Source organism: Lactuca saligna, chromosome 5 (assembly GCF_052625555.1).
Source record: "Lactuca saligna cultivar CGN05327 chromosome 5, ASM5262555v1, whole genome shotgun sequence".
Lineage (NCBI taxonomy): Eukaryota > Viridiplantae > Streptophyta > Magnoliopsida > Asterales > Asteraceae > Lactuca > Lactuca saligna.
Genome location: NC_136421.1, coordinates 294,828,226 through 294,854,740, shown reverse-complemented (window position 1 = coordinate 294,854,740; position 26,515 = coordinate 294,828,226). Strand labels below are relative to the sequence as shown.

The window sequence follows — 26,515 nt, the reverse complement described above, 5'->3', positions numbered from 1 at the left end:
TAACTACATGTTTTATTAAAATTTCCCAATCTTAGTTACTTTAGGAAAAGTGAATTGATGCAATCCCATGAAATTACACTTTGCACCTTGCTAAGAAGTTAGTGGAGCGTGTGTGGTTTACCGGCACACTAATTGGTTCTAAGCGAAGGTGGCAAATGGTGATTCATTGTTTATCATAGTTCGATGGAGCGTGTGTGGTTTACCGGCACATCAAATAGGTGATAGTTACAATGAAGGCACCATGTGAATTTCCATGGTAATTCACACCCGATTTGTGATCCTCGGTATCCCAATCACAAACAAGAGGGGCATATCGAGATTTAAACATGCCATTGAAAAGTTTCAATGAATCTCATCCGAACCTAGGAATTCTCAATACATTTAGGACTTAAAGTTATGTTTTTCATGGTGGAGAATTAGTGAATCGTCATTCACTTACCTTCAAATTGTTTGCATGTTAGATTACGACATCCCTTTTTCTAATGTGTAAATATTGTTGCTGGATCCTAGCCCTAATTTCTTATTGGGTGAATATTAGGGATTCATATTCTAATCTATCTTTTTCCTTTCAATTTATAGATGTCGAACGCCAACAATGTTGCTGCGAGTTCTTTCACTCTGATGAGCCTTTGTCAAAAGGTCACCTTTGATGGAACGAACTTTAGCGAATGGATAAGATACATTCGCACGATTGCTCGCTATGAGGATAAGGAGTATGTCCTCGATGAGAAGCTCGCGAAAATCAACCCCGAAATTGCTACTCCCGCCGAAATCACCGCTTTCGAAACTCATGAGCGTGATGCAACGAAAGTGCATTGCATCATGATCGCGACTATGAACTCCGAATTCCAAAAGTCCTACGAGGACATGTATCCGTACAAAATGCATCAAGACTTATTGGAGAGATACCATCAAAACGTGAGACAAGAGCGTTATGAGATTTTCACGAACATGATTTCTGCTAAGATGGGTCATGGAGAGTCTCTTACCGTGCACTTGCAAAAGATGCAAAGGTATGTCGACCGCCTTCGCAAGTTAAATGTTGACTTTGGGGAAGACTTGGCAATCGACATGGTGCTTCACTCTTTGCCTCCGAGCTACAATCAATTTAGGATGACCTATCACATGAACAAAGAAGAGGTCACCCTAAGCAAACTCGAAGGTCTCTTGCGGGTCGCTGAGAGCAACTTCAAGGACAAGTCTGTTGCACCAACTCCCAATCCGCCCGTTGCTCTTGTCTTGGCAATTGGACAAGGAAAGAGAAAGAAGAGGAAGGCTTCATCAAAGAACCATCGCAAGGTGAAACCCCGAGATGGTGCCTCTTCTAGTGGAACCAAAGTTGATCCCGCTAAGCCCTGCTCCAACCCGAAAGAGGCAGAGTGCCACCACTGCCATAAGATAGGACATTGGAAGAGAAGCTGCCCGGAATACCTGCAAGCCATCAAGGAAGGAAAGATCAAGCCATCTTTCGCAGGTATATATACAATTAAATCTAATGATTCCCACAATACTTCTTAGGTTCTTGATGCCGGTTATGGTTACCACATTTGTTATAATGTGCAGGGACTAAGAAGAAGTAGAGACGTGGAGCATGGAAGAATAAATTTAATCATGGGGAACAGAAGATCGTCGCCTGTAACCAAGATTGGAGTGTATTCTTTAGTGCTTAGGAATAGTTTATCTTTAGATTTGAACAATTGTTTCTATTCGCCAGAAATGGCTAGAAACATCATTTCTTTTCATGGTTTGTTTAGACAAGGTTTTAGATTTTCTTTTAATAATGAGAATGGTTCTATTTTAGCTTATCTAAATGGTGTCTTTTACTTTGAAGCTATACCATGTAATGGAATTTATGAAACTGTTATGATTGTTGATAACTTAGGAAATGATATTTTGTACTTGGATTCTTCCAATAGTATGTATAAGGCATCCTTATGGCATTGTCGTCTTGGACATGTCAACAAGAAACGCATAGCCCAACTCCAAAAGGATGGAGTGTTGGAGTCATTCGACCTTAGGGAAGATGACACATGCGAGTCTTGTTTACTTGGAAAGATGACTAAGTCACCCTTCGCTGGTACGTGCGAAAGGGGTGAGGGTCTATTGGACCTCATACATACCGATGTGTGTGGACCGTTTAGATCTACCACGAAGGATGGTAACCGCTTCTACGTGACTTTTACCAATGACTATAGTAGATATGGGTATATCTACTTAATCAAGCAAAAGTCAGAAACTTTTGAAAAGTTCAAAGAGTTTAAGAATGAAGTGGAGAATCAATTGGGCAGGAAGATCAAGATGCTTCGATCCGATCGAGGAGGAGAGTACCTAAGTCTTGAATTCCATGATTATCTCAAGGAGTGTGGAATAGTTTCACAGTTGACGCCACCTAGGACACCACGATTGAATGGTGTGGCAGAAAGGCGTAATCGAACCTTGTTGGACATGGTTCGCTCTATGATGAGTCGTGCTTCACTATCTATCTCTTTTTGGGGGTATGCCTTAGAGACTGCCGCTCATATCCTTAACCGAGTCCCTACTAAGAAGGTTGCCAAAACACCTCACGAGATGTGGACGGGGAAAGCTCCTTCGTTAGCACATATCAAGGTTTGGGGTTGCAAGGCTTTCGTAAGACGAGATACTCACGACAAGCTCGAACCTTGTAGTGAGCGATGTATTTTCATCGGCTACTCGCAGAAATCCTTTGGATATCTCTTCTATAGACCGAAGGACAATGTTGTCTTTTTTGCGAGAAGAGGAGTTTTCCGAGAGCGAGAACTCATAGGCCAAGGAGACAGTGGGAGGCAAATCGATCTTGAAGAGATTCAAGAGTAGATAGATGAAGGAACCTCAACCGCTGGCACTCAACCCGAGGAGGAAACTTCGGTTGAACCAATTGACATATCATTACCTCTTAGACGTTCCGAAAGCGTGACTAGTTGCGAAGGGCTTTACTCAAACTCCCGGAGTTGACTATGAAGAGACCTTCTCACCAGTTGCGAAGATAAAATCTATTAGAGTAATGTTGTCTATTGCCACATTTCATGATTATGAGATTTGGCAAATGGATGTCAAGACCACTTTCCTTAACAGAAAGTTGGCTGAGGATGTTTACATGGCTCAGCCAGAGGGGTTTGTGGATCCAAAGCATCCGAATAGAGTGTGTAAGCTTGAAAAGTCCATTTATGGACTAAAGCAAGCGTCTCGCAGATGGAATCTTTGCTTCGATGAGAAAGTCAAAGAGTTTGGATTTGTATGAAGCGAAGATGAATCGTGTGTATATGTCAAAGCCAGTAGGAGTGTAGTAAGCTTTCTCGTTCTATATGTCGATGACATATTACTCATAGGAAACGACGTCCCGACTCTGCAGGAAGTAAAGTCCTGGCTCGGGAAGTGTTTCGCTATGAAAGACCTCGGAGTGGCTTCCTATATTTTGGGAATAAGGATAGTAAGAGAGATAAGTAAGAGACTAATAGGACTTTGTCAGAACACTTACTTAGAGAAGGTACTAAAACGTTTTAATATGGAAAACTCGCAGAAGGGAGAATTACCGATACAAAGCAATGCCAAGTTGAGTAAGACTCAAAGTTCGAGTACCAAAGCCGAGATAGCTGAAATGAGCCGAGTTCTATACGCTTCCGCAGGAGGCTCAATCATGTACGCTATGACTTGTACTCGCCCTGATGTAGCCTTTGTTTTGAGCATGGTTATTAGATATCAAGGGAATCCAGGCAGAGCCCATTGGGTTGCGGTGAAGAATATCCTTAAGTACCTTCGGAGGACGAAGGAATAGTTCTTAGTCCTTGGAGGGAGTGATGACTTGAAGGTGCGAGGGTATAGTGACGCCAGTTTTCAGACCGACAGGGACAACTACCGTTCGCAGTCGGGCTGGGTCTTTACCCTGAATGGAGGAGCAGTAACTTGGAAGAGTTCCAAGCAAGAAACCGTAGCTGATTCAACCTGCGAATCAGAGTACATCGCAGCGAGCGAAGCGTCGAAGGAGGTAATATGGCTAAAGAACTTCATTGGTGATCTTGGAGTTGTACCTGCCATAAAGGAGCCCATGGAGATTTTCATTGATAATGAGGGAGCGGTTGCCTTGACCAAGGAACCGAGAGATCATGGTAGATCACGACATATCGACAGAAAATATCATTTTATTAGACATCGTGTAGAAGAAGGACAACTCGTAGTGAAGAGAAAATCATCGGAAGATAACCCAGCAGATCCGCTTACGAAGGGACTGAGTAGGGTTAAGCATTTGCAGCATGCTAGGAGTATTGGGCTGAAGGATGATATTAGCATAGATTAGATAGTATTTGAAACGTGTAATAGATAAATGTAATTAACATTTGATGATTAAATAAAGGAGTTTTATTTATAAGTAATGTTACTGTCTTATGTTAATTGTTTAACTATTGTTTCACTTTGCATGTTTTGACTTCCAGAATAATTGAGTTTATTAAGAATAATCGAATTGTTCAAATAGTCCAGAATCATTCATATGTCGGAAGTAGATATGAATGAAGATTGTCATGAATAGGTGTGTAGAGTGTCTAAATGGTGTTAGACATAGCAAAAGATTACTGCAACGTTCAAGAGTGCTTATGAACTAGGTTTGAGCATTGGAACAAACCCGCGTTTGCTGGAATCACCTTATGGAATGTGATAGTAAATGGGTGATCGCAAGACGATAATATCATATAGTCTTAAAACCTAGATATATGGTTTGTTATTGATTAATTGATTGTACATTGATAATGCGAAAACGCATTGGTAACTCGATGTTATAAAACGCATTGTTGTGTGTAGTTGGTTAATGAATAAGTAAATGCATATAAGTCGAAGTTTATGTGTAACTTTTATCCTAAGAAGGGAAAAGTGATATCTTGGCCGCTCGATGATTTGATTTGACTTATGTGTCGGGCCCGGTCAGAACTCAATTGATGTGTTCGATTAAGTTCTATGTCAAATAAATCAGAAATCGAGAAACTAAATGCTAGACTAACTATTCCATAGTACTGTCAGCATGATATCTAACAGAGGACTGTACGACCCCTAATCTAAAGGACAAGATTGATTAGATCAGAGTTTGACAGCGTCTTTGAGAGCTACGATTGCAAATCGGAGTGTACCTACGCATATAGTTATTAGACTTATCCAAGTGGGAGACTGTTGGAATAATGTCTAAGGCTGCAACTATATTAGGCAAGTATTTGACCCGATTGTGCATGGTCCTTTTGGGTTGCCTTCACCATAGCAACTTGGTAGGATGATTTATTATCAAACAAGAGAATCAAAGGTATGTTTCTAGATCTGATTTTTGTGTTGTTCTTACACCTAATAAGTCATTAGAAGTATTGGATTCAAATCATGTTTAGTAGAGAAACCTAGATCCAAGCATTAGGGTTTGTATGCGCACTTAGGAATGTTCTTATGTACAAAACCCGTCAGTTTGGACCGCCTTGTCGGGCCTTCAGCATATCCGGACCGCTCGTCAGGCCTTCGGTCTAACTAACATACCCTTCGAGTTCTGTAATCTATCTGGACCGCCCTGGGTATGTTGGCCTTCAGCACAAAGCAGGACCGCCTCAACCCAACCCCTAATCAACAAACATGTGCACATACATATCATACGCTAGCATATATAACAGTCAACCGATCTAACGATTCAAATAGCATAGAAACATCCTATAACTAGGATACCGACCTAACGAGTCACTAACATAGTATCATCCTATATTCCACAATATCGACCTAACCAGGTCACTAAGCATATTACCATCCTAACTACGAGGATGTAAATCAATAAGCATAACATGAAATAAACCCGAATATCAATCCAATAAGGGCCAACATTGGTGCCTTAGACCCTGTTGATATTGTTGGATAAGGTGTCTAAGTCCATAACTATTTATGTTATGTACTTGACCCGACCCGGCATGGTCCATTTGGGTTGCATGGCAGCATGGAATTGGATAGACTAAATGAGAGAAATAACACTTGTGGATTATTAATATATTATAAGTTCTACTATATTAACAATATTAATTTAATTAGTTTGATCAAGAATTAATTTAGAATTAATTAAGTGATCAAAAGATAACTAATTAAATATATTGGTTGATTATGTAAATCATCAATAACTTGTATAGTGGGCTAAGAGGCTCCATGGATTATCAAGTTGGGTTCCACCCATAGGATGCTCTATGGGAGTTACAAACCCATGGGTCATGGAAATGAAGAGTCATGAAAAATTAGGGTTTACATGGTGTAACCCTAGATGTGTCAACACTATATAAGGAACTCATACTCCACCAAAATCGGCTACACATGAACAAGTGAGGGCTAGGCCGATTTATTCAAGTGTAAGATTCTTTCAAAGTTTACTCCTTTGCATTTGGTGTTGCGTGAAGCATTTGAGGAATCACACTTAGGGTGCTAGCCTCACAAGGTTTCAAGGATCATAAGCAACAACAAGGTAAGTTATTCTATCTTCCATTCAAGTTAAAAATTGCTCCCCATGTATGCTAGATAGGAATATAACCTTGGAATTCAACTTTGCATGATAATTAGACAAACATAGATCCAAGGTTATTAGGGTTGCATGTACACTTAGGAAGTGTTAGAATGCTCAAAACCCATCAGTGGTATCAGAGCCTAGGCTTGTTTGTTTGTTATTTGTGCAATATTGTTGAAAAAAAGTTGATTTGTGCTATCTGCCTACTGAACTCGCCGAGTCCATGGGGGGACCCGCCGAGTTCATGTGTAAATTCATCCTACTCACCGAGTAGGTTTGTGCACTCGACGAGTAGGAGCCTCAGAATGCAGATTTTCGACTTTTGTTGCTAGAAATGGACTAGAAACATTACCCAAAACTGTTTTGGTACTTGAAAACTTGTTTTAGATGGTGTAATGTTTATGCTAATCCATTTGCAATGGCAATTATCAAAATTACAAGTTTTTAAGTGTAATTTTTGATTCTTGAAATGTTCATATTCATGTTCTTGAACTTATGAAGATTAGATGATCATAGGAATTGCTTGTAACCTTCGTGGTAGTTTAATTCATGATCATAAAGTGTTTTAATGGAGTCCATAACTTGTCCTCAAGTTATGGAAAACCAAAAGTCACACTTTTATTAAAGCCATCAAAAGAACACTAGAGTTATAAAAATGAAGAGTCTTCATTTTTATTACTCGATTAAATTCATAAGTTATAAGAAATGAAAAGTTTTGAAAGTTTACAAAACTTGCCCTCAAGTTTTGGAACAAGTAAAGTATTGATTAAAACTTTAGTTCCAACCCTTCGAATTTTAAAAGTTAAAATTCAACCCTTATACTTTATAATATTATAAGTTAATAATAATAATATATATATATATATATATATATATATATATATATATATATATATATATATATATATATATATATATATATATATATATATATATATATGTATGTATAAGATCAAGTCATCTTACCGCTACTATGCCTCATTCACGAAGCCGGTCTATAAGGGGGGTATAAGGTTGTTGCCTATAATCTGGCAACTTAATGGGTGTCCAGTCTCACGCACCGCTTCCTTGATTGGTGGAGGGTCGTTAGCCGAACGGGTATGACAAGGACTTATAAATTCTCATTAAAAGTATGATGAATATTATAAAGTAACTAAATGTTTTATTAAATTCCCAATCTTAGTTACTTTAGGAAAAATGTGAATCAGGTGATAATTCATGAAATTACACTTTACACTTTGTTTAAGTCGTTGGTGGAGCGTGTGTGGTTAACTGGCACACTAACTTGGACTTAACAAGGTAGGTAAAGGGTGAATTAAGGTTTATCATAGTATCGGTGGAGCATGTGTGGTTTACCGGCACATCGATTGAGTGATAAACTTCAAGGGTACCAAGTGATTTTCATGGTTACTTCACACCTCGTTTTGTGATCCTCGGTATCCCAGTCACAAAACATGGAGGGCACACTCGAGATTGAAACACGTCATTGAAAAGTTCAATGAATCTCAAAGAATCTAGGGATTTCTAATAACCAATTAAAAACCTAATATCAATATTTCATTTTTCATGGTGGATATTGGTGAATCGTCATTCACCTACCTTTCAAATATGTTATAACTTGGATTACAACACACTTATTCTAAGTTATAATATATTGTGATTGGATCCTATCCTTAATATTACATTTGGGTGTTTTATTAAGGACTCTTTTAATATCTAAACTAATATTGTTCTCTTCATTCAGATGTCTTCAAACAACGTTGGTTATGGATCTAATCCTAAAAGCTCCTTTACCCTTATGAACTTGTGTGAGAAAGTCACTTTTGATGGATCCAACTTCAATGAATGGATCAGAAACATCAGGATGATTACTCGCTACGAGGATAAAGAATATGTCCTTGATAAGGAGCTTAAGGAGATTGATGAGACCACTGCAACTCCTCACAAGATCGATAACTTCCAGGAACATAAAAGGGATGCTACCAAAGTAGCATGCGTCATGATGGCCACCATAACAACGGAACTCCAAAAGTCCTATGAGGACTTTTACCCTTTTGAAATGCACCAAGATCTGATGGAAAGATACCATCGAAGTGCACGACAAGAGAGGTATGAAATCATCTGCTCCATGATAACAACCTTGATGAAGGACGGAGAGTCCGTCACGAGCCACATGCAGAAAATGCAAAGATATGTGGATCGGTTGCTGAAGCTTAATGTGAACTTCCCTAAGGAACTTGCAATAGATATCATTTTGCACTCCTTACCATCGTGCTATGATCAATTCCGCATGACATATCACATGAATAAGGAAGAAGTCGCACTCAGCAAACTTCAGGGACTTCTCAGAAACAGGTATTAAGGGGAAGTCGGTTGTTAACACTCCTACTCCAAACTCCACCCCGATTTTGGCAATCGAGAAAAGTCGGGGGAAGAAGAGGAAGAGCTCTTTGAAGGGTACCAAAGCTAGGAACCTTGATGGCTCGTCTTCAAGTGGAACCAAGAAAGGTTTCATCACTCCTTCTTCTGACCCAAAAGAGGCCGAATGCTTCTATTGCCATGAAAAGTCACATTGGAAGCGGAACTGCCCAAAGTACTAGCAAGATGTGAAGGATGGTAAAGTTAAACCCAACCATGCATGTATTTACACTATCTTATCTAATAACTCACCCCATTCTAACTCTTGGGTCCTTGATACCGGTTGTGGTATTCATATATGTTCTAATTTGCAGGGACTAAGAAAAAGTGAGAATGTGGAGCAAGGAAGAATAAACTTAATCATAGGGAATAGGAAAGCTTTACCTGTCACCAAGATTGGAGTTTATACTTTATCGCTAAGTAGTGGGTTTAATGTAGATTTGAATAAATGTTGTTATTCGCCAAAAATGGCAAGAAATATTATTTCCTTTCATGCATTGTATAAACAAGGTTTCACCTTTTCATTTGATAATGAAGTTGGTTTGATTAATGCTTCCTTTAATAATGTTCTTTATTTTAATAATGTACTTAGGAAATAATGTTTTGTGTATTGATTTTGTTAATGATAATAACTTGGATAAAACATCATTATGGCATTGTCGTCTTGGATATATAAGCAAGAAATGCATAGGCCAACTCCAAAAGGATGGAGTCTTGGAGTCATTTGACCTAAAGTCAGATGATAGTTGTGAATCATGCTTACTTGGAAAAATGACAAAACCACCCTTCACAGGTTCTTCTGAGAGGGGTGAAGGTTTGTTGGATCTTGTACACACGAATGCGTGTGGGCCCTTCAAACATGCCACAAGGGATGCTAATCGTTATTATTTGATTTTTACTGATGATTACAGTAGATATGGATATGTCTACTTAATCAAGCATAAGACAAAGACTTTCGAAAGGTTTAAAGAGTTTAAACAGGAAGTCGAGAATCAATTGTGCAGGACCATTAAGATGCTTCGATCCAATCGAGGTGGTGAGTATCTTAGTTCAGGGTTCCTCGACTATCTTAGGGAATGTTGGATTGTCTCACAATTGACACCTCCCAGGACACCGCAGTTGAATGGTGTGGCTGAGAGGCGTAATCGGACCTTGTTGGACATGGTTCGTTCCATGATGAGTCGAGCTTTGCTACCAATCTCATTTTGGGGGTATGCCTTAGAGATTGCCGCCCATGTCCTTAATCTGGTCCCTATAAAGAAAGTTGCCAAAACTCCTCATGAGATGTGTACTGGTAAAGTACCCAAACTAGACCACATCAAGATTTGGGGTTGCGAGGCTTTCGTGAGATGCGAGACTCATGATAAGTTTGAACCTTGAAGCGAGAGGTATATTTTCATCGGCTACCCACAACAATCATTTGGTTACCTCTTCTACAGACCTAGTGAAAACGTGGTCTTTGTAGCTAGGAGGGCGTTCTTGAGAGAGAGAGAGAGAGAGAGAGAGAGAGAGAGTTCATAAGCCAAGGAAACAGTGGGAGGCAAGTTGACCTTGAAGAAGTTCAATAGTCAAGCGGTGAAGGAACTTCAAACCCTAGCACTCAACTTGAGGAGGAAACTCATGTTGGGCCAATTGACAAGTATGTACCTCTGAGGCGTTCCACAAGGGTTAGGAATGCACCTGAGTATCACTATGGATTCCATGTTACTGCGGAAGGTGATACACTTATCAGTGATGCGACATTGATAGGTCTGGATGAACCTAACAGTTACGCGGAAGCCATGGCAGGCCCTGAGTCAGCCAAGTGGAAAGAGGCAATGGACAACGAGATACAATCCATGTATGACAATCAAGTTTGGAACTTGGTTGAGAATGTACATGGTCGTAAGACTGTAGGGTGCAAATGGATCTTCAAGAAGAAGACCGAGATGGATGGTAATGTACAAACCTATAAGGCACGACTGGTTGCAAAGGGTTTCTCACAAACTCCGGGAGTTGATTATGATGAGACCTTTTCTCAAGTGGCCAAGATTAAGTCTATTAAGGTTCTGTTAGTCGTAGCTGCATTTCATGATTATGAAATTTGGCAAATGGATGTCAAAACTGCTTTCCTTAATGGAAGCTGGTTGAGGATGTTTACATAAGTCAGCCAGAGGGTTTTGTCAATTAGAGTACCCTAATAGAGTGTGTAAGCTTAAGAAATCCATTTGTGGATTAAAGCAAGCACCTCGCAGATGGAATCTTTGCTTTGATGAGAAAGTCATAGAGTTTGGCTTTTCTAGGAGTGAAGATGAATTTTGTGTATATGTCAAGGCTAGTGGGAGTATAGTTAGCTTTTTGGTATTATATGTGGATGACATACTACTCATAGGAAATGACATCCCAACTCTGCAGGAAGTTAAGTCCTGGCTTGGGAAGTGTTTCTCTATGAAGGACCTAGGAGAAGCTGCCTATATTATACGGATAACGATCTTGAGAGACCGGAGTAAACGACTAATTAGACTTAGTCAGAGTACTTACTTGGATAAGGTGCTGAAAAGATTCAACATGCAGGACTCCAAGAAAGGAGAGTTAACCATCCAGAGTAACGCCAGATTGAGTAAGACACAAAGCCCTAGTACTGAGGTTGAGAAAGCAGAAATGAGTCGAATACCTTATGCTTCGGCTGTAGGATCGATCATGTATGCTATGATGTGTACTCGATCTGATGTAGCCTTTGCCTTGAGCATGGTTAGCAGGTATCAGGGGAACCCTGGCAAGGCATACTGGACTGCGGTAAAGAATATCCTCAAGTACCTACGGAGGACTAAGGACTTGGTTCTTACCCTCGGTGGGAGTGAAGACTTGAGAGTTGTAGGGTATAGTGATGCTAGCTTTTAGAATGATAGGGATAATTTCTACTCTTATTCACACTGGGTATTTACCCTATACATAGGAGCAATTTCTTGGAAGAGCTCCAAGCAAGAGACAGTGGCTCATTCAACTTGCGAATCTGAGTATATAGCAGCTAGCGAGGCAGCAAAGGAGGCGATATTGCTGAAGAACTTCATTGGAGACCTTGGAGTTGTACCAGCTATTAAGGAGATAATGGAAATTTTTTGTGATAGTGAAAGTGTTGTTGCCATAGCCAAGGAACCAAGGGAACACGGGAGATCCAGACACATCGACAGAAGTACCATTTCATCAAACATCGAATAGAAGAAGGACTCCTCGTGGCAAAGAGGGTATCATCAGATGAGAATCCAGCAGATCCCCTCACAAAGGGACTGACTCGGGTTAAGCATCTCCAGCATGCTCGGAGCATAGGGCTGAAGGAGTCTAAGTCCATATCTACTTCTGGTATGTACTTGACCCGACGCGACATGGTCTATTTGGGGTGCATGGCACCATGGAATTGGATAGAATAAATGAGAGAAATAACACTTGCAGATTATTAATATATTATAAGTTCTAATATATTAATTGTAACGCCCGTAGATCCGGGCTAGTCAATTAGAGGCAATAGGGGTCGAAAACGACTTTTCAACAAAAGATTATTTAGAACAAATAATCTTAACCAATTTGTAGAATATGTCACAAGGTTTCCGTACATATAAAGAACGCCGAAATCCGAGTTATAACGAAGAAGTTATGCCCGTTGAAGTTTCGCGACGGAACCGACACGATACCGGTAAGCGTAAATAGTGAATTTACGATAGAGCGAGATTTAGCCTTAGCAATCTAAACGAAAGTCATAGAATATGTCAAACTAAGAACATTGATAAAAAGAACGCCCAAATCCGACTTCGTATGAAGAAGTTATGATTTTTCGAAGTTTCGGATTAGCAGTGTACAGCCCGAAATTCGAATATTAGATCGAATGATTTTTAGCCAACACGACCTGAACAAGATTCGAAGATCTCGTTAAGAGTAGCGTAACAAGAAAAAGATGGGCGAAAACGGATGTCGGATGAAGAAGTTATGAGGATTTAACGGACCAATCCTGTCCCGACATGTTAATAATATAAAATTTAAAATTGAGCCAAAATTAGCCGACGAATTCTAAACGAAAGTTGTAGAGTACGTTCCCACCTTCACGTGGATATAAAGAACATCGAAAACGGAGCTCGTATGCGAAAGTTACAAATTTTTAAAGTTTGTAGTGAATTTTGCGAAGTCTGATGCAAAACTGATGACGTGGCATGATCTAGGTCGTCCCTTGTTGCCCACGACTTGCTTCGGATGGATGACAGCTGGCTCGCTATGCAGCGCGTACAAGAAGAGAACGCTCCACGTTCGGAATCACTTGGCTTCAGAAGATCCACGTCGCCTTGCATCTACGCCCCGCGTCCGAGGCCGGGTACGCCCAACGTACTTCGGTTCTTATCTCTTCCGAGGAAATGCGAGACAGCTGGGTCCAGATGGCGCCTTATCCAAAGAACGCCCAGCGTAGCCAAGGACTACGCCCAGCGTAATCCGAGGCCTCGCTGGGTATAAAAAGGGGCGAGGGTCTCCGGGGTTTTCACACTTTTTCACCCCATTTCCTTTCTCTCTCTAAAATACTTTCTCTCTCTAGCTCCCAAACCACCCCTAAGCCCTAGATAAAATCCCTAGCTCCCGAGGGAAGACCCGAGGCTCCCGGAGTCCCGAGAAAAAGGAGTTTTTCGGTTTCGAAACGCTGCTCCAATGAAGTTCCGGTTTTCGATAAAATTCACTGTAAGTGTGCTACGCTTACGCAGTTTTTAATATAGCTTTCAAATAATTATAGGAATGTTATTAAGTCCTTAAAATAATTATTTGGGCTATTATTACGAGTTGTATTGAGCATTATTAATGCTTAATAATAGTCAGACTAATTAATTTGTCGCGGTTATCGTTAGACTAAACCCTAGTGGTATTGGTACTAGGTTTTATCGAAGGAATATCATTTTGAGAGTATCGAAGCGCTGTCCGAGTGCTGAGTCATCACCTACTCAGGTGAGTGCATGGTCTCTTTCATCTTACACATAGATATGAAGTATTTTATTATAAATTACGTGCTCTGTGTGCATATTGTCTGAATACTTGTTGTCTATATGCTGATGAAAGATTTTTATACATGTTTTAAATGATGTAAACTGTATAAAGTATTTTATATCTACAAAATATCTTGGGTAAAACATGGGTAGATGAATAATGAGCGATAAAAGTTGATATAGAGGAACATTAGTAGCATGGACCTAGTGCCCTATGGGTATACATTGGCAGCAGTGGACCTAGTACCCTATAGATGAGCACTGGCAGTTGCGCCACAACCCGTAGATGTTTTAGATCTACGGTAAACCTCCTAGCAGCTGCGCTCTAAGGACAGTATCGGCAGCTGCGCCTAATAGGGAGCCTTATGAGCATGACAGTAGCGTTTAAAGGTCAATACCGGCAGAAGCGCCTCATAGAAAATGTCCCAATTCTGGCAGTTGCGCCTAAGTGACAAGATTAGCAGCTGCGCTTCACCAATGTGTCATTGGCAACAATGGACTTCATGTTGTTTCCTTAGGATGATCCTTAGGAATGAATGAACAAGAAATAGTTGATTCTTAGGGTAGATCCTTAAGAATAAAGAAGATAATAGGGATGGGTAATTGGGTTAACTGTTTGATGATTAAACATAATAATTATATTATTGTTGGTTGAAAACCCTATGTACTCACCAGGTTTCCCAACCTGACCCACTCAGTTTATTTACATCACAGGTGGCGATATGAAGTGACATTACACTGAGAGATTTAAAGAGATGTAGATCACTAGTGTAAATAATTGTAAGTTCTGTTTATGCTTATGTTTTTGTATTAACGATGACATCCCAAACGTTTTAAGATGAATAAAAATACGTTTCTTCGAAAATGTTTTAATAACGTATTTATCGTGTTTTTCTGGGAACAAATTCCGCAACCTTTTTATAAAATGAAGTACTCTAATTTTTATAAAGCATAAAAAAAAATCGGTCTTTTCTGGCCGTGATTTTGGGGATGTCACATTAATAATATTATTTAATTAGTTTGATCAATAATTAATTTAGAATTAATTAAGTGATCAAAAGATAACTAATTAAATATATGGGTTGATTATGTAAATCATCCATAACTTGTATAATGGGCTAAGAGGCTCCATGGATTATCAAGTTGGGTTCCACCAATAGGATGCTCCATGGGAGTTACAAACCCATGGGTCATGGAAATGAAGATTCATGCCACATTAGGGTTTACATGGTGTAACCCTAGATGTGTCAAGACTATATAAGGAACTCATTCTCCACTAAAATTGGCTACACATAAACAAGTAAGGGCTAGGCCGATTTTTGCAAGTGTAAGATTCTTTCAAAGTTTACTCCTTTGCATTTGGTGTTGTGTGAAGCATTTGAGGCATCACACTTGGGGTGCTAGGCTCACAAGGTTTCAAGAATCATAAGCAACAACAAGGTAAATTATTTTATCTTCCATTCAAGTTAAAAATTGCTCCCCATGTATGCTAGATAGGAATATAACCTTGGAATTCAACTTTGCATGTACACTTAAGAAGTGTTAGAATGCTCAAAACCCATCAGATATAATGAGGAGAACTCACCTCGCAACTGACGTCTGAAACTAGAAATCTTCAACTCCCGGATCACCAACACGAACTTACTACCTATAGATATCATAAAATCCTCTTTGATAAATCCCCAAATTACCAGAATACCCTCATAAGTCAACTGGTTAACTCATGGTCAAAATCAAAGTCCAGAGTCAAAGTCAACAGTCCATGTTGACTCAACTCATCGAGTGCAGTTCACCTACTCGTCGAGTCCTTCTTGAACTCGAGAAGTCGTGAAATCCTTGATTGGATCGTCGAGTTCTCCTTTAACTCACCGAGTTCATACGTGTCCAAGAATTGGGAGAAACCTAGTCGACTCGCCGAGTCTTCTAACGACTCGTCGAGTTCAAGGCAAACTTCAATGGACCCACCGAGTTGTTCATCCAACTCGTCGAGTCCATGACCATCGTCATCGGGCTCGCCGAGTTGTTCATCCTACTCGCCGAGTCCTCGCAGACCTTCATCCATGCAGACACTTTTTAAGCCATGACAAGGTTGCAGATTACAGATCCAAGCTTCTAAGCTATGTTTATCACGTAAAGTTGCAAACTTTACGTACATGCAAGGTTCTAAAGGCCCTAAATGACCAATCTATGCTTCCAATGGAGCTTTACACCCTGGGAGAGTCTCATTCTTGCACAAGCTGGAAACTTTATGTACTAAGAAGCCCAAAGGAGCTCAGTTCTGAAGTTACAACTTCATATCTGAGATTGCAAAGAAGAATAGCTTCCAATCATACTATGAAAATCCTAGAATTTGACCAAAGAGGGAATCTAGAACGAATGAGGTTAGGATAACGATTTATACCTTCCAGAATATGCTAAATACAATAGATCTCAGGTCCATCAAGCTCCTTGCTTCTTAATGCTTGATCTCCAAGCTCTTTTCTCCAAGAAAATCCTCCTCCATGCTTAAGAATGCACAAAATGAGCACACACACACACACACGATTAGGGCTTTAGAGGGACAAGAAGCAGTGAAGGAGAGGGCGGGGAATGCCAATGATCCTTTAAATAGGATGAAATACCCCGAAATTTAGGGTTTCGTCCGCCAGCTCCTACTCGTCGAGTAGACTACTAAATGCGCGATCCCACCTCTCTGCTAGTCGAAGAGTAGGGCAACCAACTCGTCGAGTAGATCTTTCAACCAAAAAGATTTCATTTAATTCCATACCTGAGAATCGGGGCGTTAAACATGTTAAAATCCATATTTTTTTTTATTGTATTTTTGGTACGAGAAGGGCAAAATTGTAAATTTTGTTGTCTAATATTTTCATTCATACATCCATTCATATTTTAACACAAAATTATATAAAATACAAAATTTAATACAGTCCATTCATAGGTTAGTACACAAAATTCACAATTTAATAGAATTATAATATCACTAATTCACTAATTTTGGAGAGTCAACCCCAAACTCTATCTCTACCACCAACTGCCACATGTCAATACTAACTATCTATGTCAACGTTGTAACCATCATTCTTTTCAAACTAAACCTGTATCTAAAATCATGCATTGTTAGATAATACTTTATTCACAGTTTAATAAACATATTAATTCATTAATTTAGAGTTTAATGCAACAATTATAAAACCTAATACATTCTTACATATTTAGTTCACAAAAAAATAAAAAAAAATACTCACAATAAAATTAATACAACTGTTCATACTTTAACATAAAATTCATAAAAAAATCACAATTTAATACAATCAATTCACAGCTTAATACAATCAATACATAAAATTAACAACTTAATACATTAAATTCATAGTTTAATACACAAAAATTATACATTCACATCCATATTCTATACTTAGTACTTATATTTATATCTCCACACATGTGGGCTAGTGTTTCTTTCAAATTTTAATTTATATAATATTCACTGTTTGTGTTTCTTTCAAATTTTAATTTATATAATATTCACTGTTTAAAGTTTACATGTTATTCAAAATTAGAGAAAATAAAATCTATATACAATGCTTCTTTCATCTTATATTTTAGAAGCAAAAATAAAATTCGTAAAGAAACCAACAACTTAATATACTCAATTCACAACTTAATACATTTAATTCACAATTTAATACACAAATTCACAGTTTAATAAAATATATTTACACATAAAAAAAGTACATCTGATAGCAGTTCACACATTCATCACAACTCACAACTTAAAAAACCTAAATTCACATTTTTTAAGAAAACACTAATATAATAAAAACATGTTTAATTTCACATTAAAACTTATACAAACTCATACATATATTGCTAAAACTTATAAAAAATTCATTTAATCACAACTAAAACCTATGAAAAAAAAATCATGCATTAACAAATTAATACTTACAAAAAATCATGTATTCACAACTCAATACTTATAAAAAATCATGCATTCATAGCTTAATTTTTTTTCCTAATTGAAACAATGAGATATGTATAAAATCCATGCATTAATATAATTATAAAAAAAAAACGTGTATTCACAGCTTAAGAAACTAGTTCATAATCTCATTCATATTATTCAATGTTTAAAACATACCTTGTTTTTAGTGAAACATTTCATCAAACACCATCGATGCATCTTATATCCAGATATGAGATTGTTCCTTTGCTTCAAATTCATGAGCACCGATGACAGGCAACTACAACGGTGGTGTGACGTTGGTTGTGGTAGAGGTGGAATCACATCGACGATGGTAGCATCAGATATGGATGTTAGATTTGTTGGGTGTGATTTCCGTCAGATCTATTGTTTCGACGAAGCAAATTAGAGAAGCTTTTCTTGTATTCCATCAGATATGGATGTCAAAGATCCAGAGACGAATTAGATATGGACTTCCGAGCAGAGTGTGACGTTTTTTGGTGTTCCGACGAAGCACAGTAGCTAATCTTAGGCAATGGTCGATGGTGATAAGGTCGACTATAAGATCTAACCAAATCGCATAAGATCTAATATGTTTTGTGTTTTAGAGAGAGAAAGTGAACTGAAACAACTTCTTGACTTCAGATATGAAACCAAGTGGCGATCAACAGTGATGGAGGAAGGTGGTGGTTATCACCGCTCACCCGAGCTCATAATCCGAAGGAGAAAATTGAAGATTTGAATTCAAGAATAGTAGATCTTAAGACGAAAATTGTAGATATGAAGATAGAAATCATAGATCTGAAGTTGAAATTGTAGATCTGAAAAGGCAAAATGTAGATCTGAAGTTGAAATTGTAGATATAGAGCCCACCTAAACTTGTGGATGTGATGGCGTTGGTTCGTTGGCGGAAAGAGGAGGCAGGGTTCGCCGGGGGTAGGAGGCCGTGGCAGTCAGTGGTGGTGGTTGGTGGCTAACTGGTGGTAATGTTTGTGTGTTCTTCAAGTTGAGATGAGCGAGAAAATAACAATGTGATAGTGTATGTAGTGTGTGTAGATCTTGTTATAAAATAGGGTTGTTACGGTTATTAACTTTTAGTAGTTTCTTATTTGATATATACATACACACACACACACACACACACACACACACACACATATATATATATATATATATATATATATATATATATATATATATATATATGAGAAAAGTGAATATACCCTTAAAGGTATATAAGTTTAGGTACCCAAACTCATAATACTACGTCAATTTGTATCATATATACATTGTAATTGTCTAATGTTCTTATAATTAAATTTCTAAATAGATTTACTTCCAAGATTTTTATAAATTTCATATTTATCTTCCTCTTATATAATTTTCATTTTCAACTATAACATATATATCGTAGTATGTGTTTGGCAAAAAAATGTGATGTAAGAAGAAGATAATCGTTAAATCTTGAAAGTAAATTAAATCTAAAGTTTATGAACATTATAATTAATATATTAAACAAAACGGGCGTATCATGGTGGGTTTGGGTACCTAAGTTTATATATATAGGATATAGATCCGGTAAGAAATTTTTTTTAGTAGGAAGGTAAGAAGTTTTTTTTCTACATATTTTTTTGACGAACAAAATAAATGAATCACTAGATTATTCATTTCTAAGATGATTCACAAGAAAAAATTCTCAAAAAAACATCTTTGTGATTCATTTTTAAGTAAATTAAGAAAAAATTCATTTTTATGATAATTTTAGTGAATAACAACAAAATCATTGTATAAATGAATCATAAAGATGTTTTTTTGAGAATTTTTTCTTGTGAATCATCTTAGAAATGAATCATCTAGTGATTCATTGATTTTGTTCGTCAAAAAAATATGTAGAAAAAAAACTTCTTACCTTCCTATAAAAAATTTCCTTCTTATTTGATCTTGACTCTATATATATATATATATATATATATATATATATATATATATATATATATATATATATCTTTACTATCTTATAAAAGAAATCTAACTATTTCTAAAAATAGATTAATTATAATAATAATATTTTTTAAAACGTCCAAATGATGAAGCTGATAGTACAAGTAACCATTAATAAAATAACATTAATTTTTAACCACATTTTGAATTCAAATATTTATCATCAAATCTCCTTATATTTCTCAGCAATTTGATATGGTTCCCTTAAATCCCGGATTCATTCAAATTTTGAACCCTTTTAGATATCCTTAAATTTAGCATGTTGATTCAAATATCCTTCTAATCGCATATACCTCTTTGTTCCTTCCTCTACTATAAAGCCTACCGTCCAGGAATAAAAAATGACTTCATCTCCCAAATAACACTATAGTTTGATTATTTTGTCTTCAACATGTACTTTCTTTTGTAACATAACATTTTTGTAGATGAAATATATCACCGAAAGAATTTACACGCCCCGCCGCTTTGCGCGGGTACACTGCTAGTATATATATATATATATATATATATATATATATATATATATATATATATATATATATATATATATATATATATATATATATATATGTGAACTCGTTAAAAGTTAAGATTAAGAACTTTTCATTCATATATTTGACTTTTCAGAAAAAAAAATATATTATATTTTATAAAAGCTTTTATTTTTTAAAATTAAAATTTGAACACTTAAAACATTTATTTATATCTTTTACAAATATATTTATATAACGAATAGAAATATCTTTTAGATTTTCATGAGTTTTTTTTGGTTTTATATAAATAAAAATATCATATTTCTAATTTTGTATTATCATTATGTTTTATTTGGTAGAGAATTAATTTTAAATAAACTTATTTTTTGTTTTTTAATATTTTTTACAAAGAAAAATCATAGCCCAAAAACAAATTGGATTGAAAAAGGAAAAACCATCATCAATAGGCTAATTACAGGTGAATGTCTAGAAGCCATTTTGAGTCCACGACTCTTTCTGGAGTACATAGTCATTTCTAAAAATCTTGTTTTTCTTACTTATTTTTCGACACTAAAGATTATAAAATAGTTCTTTTTGAACATTTCTATAATTGAAAATGATTTAATCTTTTAACTATAAGCATTTAGAATAATAAAAAGCATGACTTTCTATTCAACTTTTTTGTAATAATCATTAATCAGTTTTCCAAATCGATTTTGTTTTTAAGAGGCCCACTTTAAATCAGAAAGGGTTGTGAAATGGTAAGAATGATTCTAGAAAGTTAAAACTTAAAAGGGTGGGGCTGGCTGCAATGTTCATCAATCAAATCCCCCATCAAGAGGGTGGGGCATGTGAAAATTACAAGTGTTGATTTAATTACACAAAACACCACCAAACCCACACACACTCAGGCACCTCATTAATTAATCCCCATCTTCTTCGAATTCCCACACATTTCACAATTTCTGATAACGGAGTTATCACAGAGCCCAAAATCAAAGAGATCTGCAAATGCACACCTGAAAATCTCACCTTAATCGCATAATTTGAAGAAACCTTGGAGATTCACGAACCGAAGATGGCCAATAAGGTCTCCAATTTATCAGATCTGATCCAGCGAGTCACCGGGTCCTGTTTGCTTCACCCGCTTGGTTCCGCTCGACACTACGCCGACGACATCACGGACGACGACGATTCAGATTACGAAGAGCGTAGCAGGATGGAGAAATACTACGACGAAGACGAAGATGAAGATAAAAAACTGACTCCGGCGCTGGCGGTGGTGGAAGAAAGAGGAGATGGCTATAAAACAGAGAGACAGATGGAAATGGTTACGTTGATGAATGAAGTGTTCGAAACGGTGTCGTCTATGAAGAAGGCGTATGTTAGTCTTCAGGAGTCCCATTGCCCCTGGGATCCACGGAAAATGAGGTCGTCTGACATGGCAGTTGTAGCCGAGATGAAGAGGCTAGGGGTTTTGAGAGAGAGATTTCGGAGGAGTGTCGGCAGCGGTGTGGCGGATGCGGTCAGGAGGAAGGTTGCCGGAGTTATGCTGAGGGAGGTGGTAGCACCGTATGAAGCGGCGATGGAGAAGTTGAAGACGGAGGTGAAGAACAAGGAGGCGGAGATAGAAAACTTAAGGGAGAAGTTAAAAACGGCCACCGTGCTCAGTAGCGGCGGAAGCGGTGGTCGGAAGAGTAGGTCTCACTCCCATCATCAGTCAAAGAAAAAAGTCAACTACAGTAGTCAACTCCAAGGTACATCTTACCTTATGCATATATAGTTGTAAAGTATAACTATTTTATTGGATTAACTAGCTACCATATGTGTTCACAAAATGGTAAATCTGTCATTTGCCTGAACATTGATTTCCATGATTCTTTTGATACAAAATGAGAATGATGGAGTTTTGAGGTCTAATCAATGAGTTTTCAGATCCAAAATCGTTTAAAATCTTGTTTTCATTTCCCCCATGAAGCTTCTTTATACTTTGAATCACGTAGATTAATTGCAAGAAATTTCAGCCCTTTTTAAAAATTTAAACTGTTAGCAATGTATGTATTTTAAGCTCCTTTTCCAACTTTATCCTTTCTCTCTGGAACTTCAAAATGGTCTTGGTGATTTAAATCACTCACAAATTGCCTCATTTGTAAACAAAAAATACCTCCTGATATGATTCAAATTGCCATTTCCAGTTACATGTTTTCAGTTATTTTAAAATCCAAGAATTACATAATTTTTGCTTGGAGTATTGTATCAAGTAAATTTACAATGTACTTTCACCCAATAATTTTTTTTTTGATTTTCTAAAGTTCTAGAAATCATCGTTATTTTAAAATAAATCCAAGAATTTCATAATTTCAAACAAAATACTTTATAGAACCATACTTTCTAGAAATTTAGAAAATCAAATTTTTGTTAATGAAATTACCATTTTACCCCTCCAGTAAATTTGCTTTTAGTACAAAAAAATATGTATGTGTTTATATCTCACACACATTAACATGTTCATATAAAACAGAAATAAATGCTATTTAAATTCCTTAAGTACAATCTTATTTTTGTTCCAAACACATGGAATAGATAGACAGAAGATATCATCATAATGCATTAAAACAGAAAGAAATGCTATTTAAATTCCTTAAGTACATTTGTCAAAATTATCTTTAAACAGAATAGATAGACAGAAGATATCATCATAATGCATTATAACTTGTACGTTACAACTCTTAAGTGGGGCTAAAATGTAAAATCTCACCACAATGCATTTAATAATTAATTTGTACCCAACAACCATCTGCTTTTTCGCCATTGTTCATTATTGCTTAGCCCATGCATTGTTACTTGTACTGTACAACATTAACTGGAATAAAAAAATTTCACCCTCATGCTTTCTTGCTTGTACCTTGAAACGATTTTACTAAACTATCATGCATTGTTACTTGTACCTTATTATTCGACGACGTAACACCGCCGGCCACCATTTGCTTTGTGTAGTTTTGCCGTCGCCAATGCCGGATGTTGCAGCCACTTTTGAATCAAGCATAAGTTCAGTGAAAGAAGGATCAAAATCGTTCACCTCGTTGCTCCTATCGCTCATGAAATCGGCACACTGGGACATCGCAGCCACCGTCAGATCCATCGAAGCCTCCGCCACAAACACCCCCGCCACCCCCAGAGATTCCATTGTCGGACCGAATCATGCTAAGTACGCTCTCGAATCGTATGTTAACCGGAAGATTTTCCAAGGATTTGATCACGAGACGTTCTACATGGACGGAAGCCTATCGTCGCTCCTAAACCCTAACCAATTTCGAACGGAATGCTTCACACAATATCGCGACATGAAAGCAATGGATCCGATTGAGCTTCTTGGAATCCTCCCGACATGCCAGTTCGGAAACTTCTGCTCAAAAAAATACCTTTCAATTGTTCACCCGAAGATGGAGGAATCGTTGTTCGGAGATTTGGAACAACGGAGTCAGATCTTGGCCGGAAACCACCCAAGGACTCGATTCTACGGCGAGTTCTTAGGGCTGGCGAAGGCGGTTTGGCTTCTTCATTTGCTGGCGTTCTCTTTGGATCCACCGCCGACTCATTTTGAAGGAAGTAGAGGGGCGGAGTTTCATCCGCAGTATATGGAAAGCGTGGTGAGGTTTCCGGGAGGGAGGGTGGCGGCGGGGCATGTAGTCGGTTTTCCGGTGAGCCCAGGGTTTAAGGTCGGAAATGGATCTATTGTAAAAGCGAGGGTGTATGTTGTTCCTAAGAGTGAATTATAGGGGTGTAGAATGTAACATTGTGTAACTTAGTTTGGTAATTTGAGGGCAAGAAGTAATGGAGGGTATGGACGTTAGTTTTGTATGCATTCTTGTAAAGGAGAATGAAAGCAACAAGAGCAATGTATGTCTTTTATTGCAAATGTACAAATTTTAACTCGTTAGTACTTCAGTGACACGAATTACCTATATAAACTGTAAACTTTTTTTAATAGATTATATCAAGCTTTTATGTATGTGATTGATATATACCAATTAAACAACTAGCATAGTCATAAAGGTTTATATAACATAAGTAGTTTGATAAAAGTGAGAAAACAAGTGAAGTATGTTCAAATTTAATTTGTTTATTAAACATATATAAAGTCTCAACTCAACTCAACTTAACATGATTAATTAAACGGTTTTGTGTTTTTAACCTGACCTATTAAATAATTTGTGTTTAGGTTGCAAGGCATGCTTAAACTCATTCGGAAGCATATCATACATTTGTAACTTGATATGGATAAGAATGTTCTTTTTTGAGGTATTTATATACATTTGGTTTTCCTCCACAAAAGAAACACGTGAACTTCTTTGGATGGACAACACTTATACCGGCTAACGATTTTTGGTTTTTTAGTGGATAGGAGGGAAATACATGTGTAGATCTAATAGAGGTTACTTTCTTTTGGGCTTTTAGAAGTGAGATTTTTCTATGGATAAAAGTGCTTTAAAATTTGTCTCCTACATAGTAAGAAACATGAGTAAACATTTTGAAAATCAACATGTCTCATTTACATTTGATATTTTTGGTTGATACAACAGAGGTTTTAGAGCTCCTCGACAGCGTGCAACGGATCATTTATAATAATGTTACGACACTAAGATCTATGGATGTAATATTTTTAAGAAATAATTTTGTCGTTCATAAAGGGTTATCAACGCAGTTTCTTATTCGTTTGATTCCACGTTGATGTTAGTCGAGCCAAACCAGACATTAGCAAACTTATGGTGTTGAAATATGAAAAAAGAAACATCAAAATCTTAGATCCATCATTAATTAGATGGTAATTAGATGATAATTAGGTATTAATAGATATATCAAACTGGATAATAATTTGATTCGATCGATTTTTATTGGTAGTATAGCATCCAATAAATTAACTATCTTATATCTTCAAAAATTATCTTACAATAACACAACTTCTCTCGATTACCACTTGGGTGCTACATAAGCATCACTTTCGAAGGAAAACAAAATCACTGGAATAATATAACGTTTAAACGATACTGATCTCGATTTTATATTATTAATTTTAGGATATTGAGTATAAATTTATAATTATTTGAAATACTTATGTTGCACTACAAAATGTTGAAAACAGTGTACAACACTACAATTAGTCAATGCTCGCACTATTTAATAAGGAAATCGAGTTTTGTTGTAGTCTTGTAGAATATCGAATTCTTCACAGTTCACATGGATCACGCTCATCACGTTTAAAAGTTTTTTTTTGAACATCAAGATATTATTTAAAAAAGCCTCTCAAGAGAAATTACAAAGTCATACAAGCTAGGATCGGATTTTTCAACAATGAACCAAAGTCAAAGACCATTTTGTATGCCTATAAGGAATCCAAAAAAAAAAAATTAATATTAAACTATCTCATCAGACAACCTATCTTTTGTTGGTTACAAATGCAAACAATTAAGGACTCAAGCTTCAATACCTTAGGCAACGTCACCCCCACCGTATGGCGATCTTGACCCATATTGAGTTATTTTTCATGTTTTGGGTCTATGTTAATAATGGACTTTGATTCTGGATATGTCCAACTTTGATCCAAGATAATGTTTTATTGAGTCACGTGTTTTGTCTTCCAGTAATGGGGATAATCTAAGTCTTTTTTTATCGAGTCTTTAAGTCTGTTGCGAAGTTTTGGGATGAACGTTGTAAGCTAGAGTATGAGTTGTGTCTCTACTTATTTAAATTGTTTAGTCAACCAATAAAGTGTGTGAGTTTACAAGTTCTATAGTATCATTTGTTCTCTTCAAGTGGTATCAGAGCCAATTAAGGAGTAATCACCAAAAAAAGAGAGAGGGGAAGGTAATCATGCAAATGGGAGAAGAGTCAAGCTTTTTAGAGTCCATGTGTACCCAAGTCTGATGGGGACTACGATCATTGGAGATTAGTTATGGAAAATCTCCTTTGATCAAATGAGTACTAGCATGTAGTCGATAAAGGGTTTATGGAACCCATACCTAATAAGTAGGTCACAGCTACGCAACAAAAGAATTTGGATAAAATGAAGTTGAAGTTGAAGGATATGAAGGCGTGAAATTACCTGTTTCAATCAATTGACAAACATATTTTGAAGACAATTACC

At 37.0% G+C, this 26,515-nt stretch overlaps 1 protein-coding gene across 1 annotated transcript; it reads left to right on the top strand.

The window, feature by feature from the left end:
- The first annotated feature begins 21,189 nt into the window (after nucleotides 1-21,189).
- On the top strand, nucleotides 21,190-24,318 carry LOC145048260 (protein GRAVITROPIC IN THE LIGHT 1-like). Its single transcript, XM_078996706.1, has 2 exons — nucleotides 21,190-22,127; nucleotides 23,368-24,318. Exons 1-2 carry the CDS (start codon nucleotides 21,449-21,451, stop codon nucleotides 24,147-24,149), a joined length of 1,461 nt encoding a protein of 486 aa, XP_078852832.1. The 5' UTR covers nucleotides 21,190-21,448; the 3' UTR covers nucleotides 24,150-24,318.
- The last annotated feature ends 2,197 nt before the right edge of the window (nucleotides 24,319-26,515 follow it).

Bases quoted from the DNA above. Each gene is read 5' to 3' on its own strand.
- LOC145048260 (XM_078996706.1), top strand. From the start codon at position 21,449: ATGGCCAATAAGGTCTCCAATTTATCAGATCTGATCCAGCGAGTCACC. The intron at 22,128-23,367 runs GTACATCTTACC...TGCTTTGTGTAG, and splicing joins CTACAGTAGTCAACTCCAAG to TTTTGCCGTCGCCAATGCCG.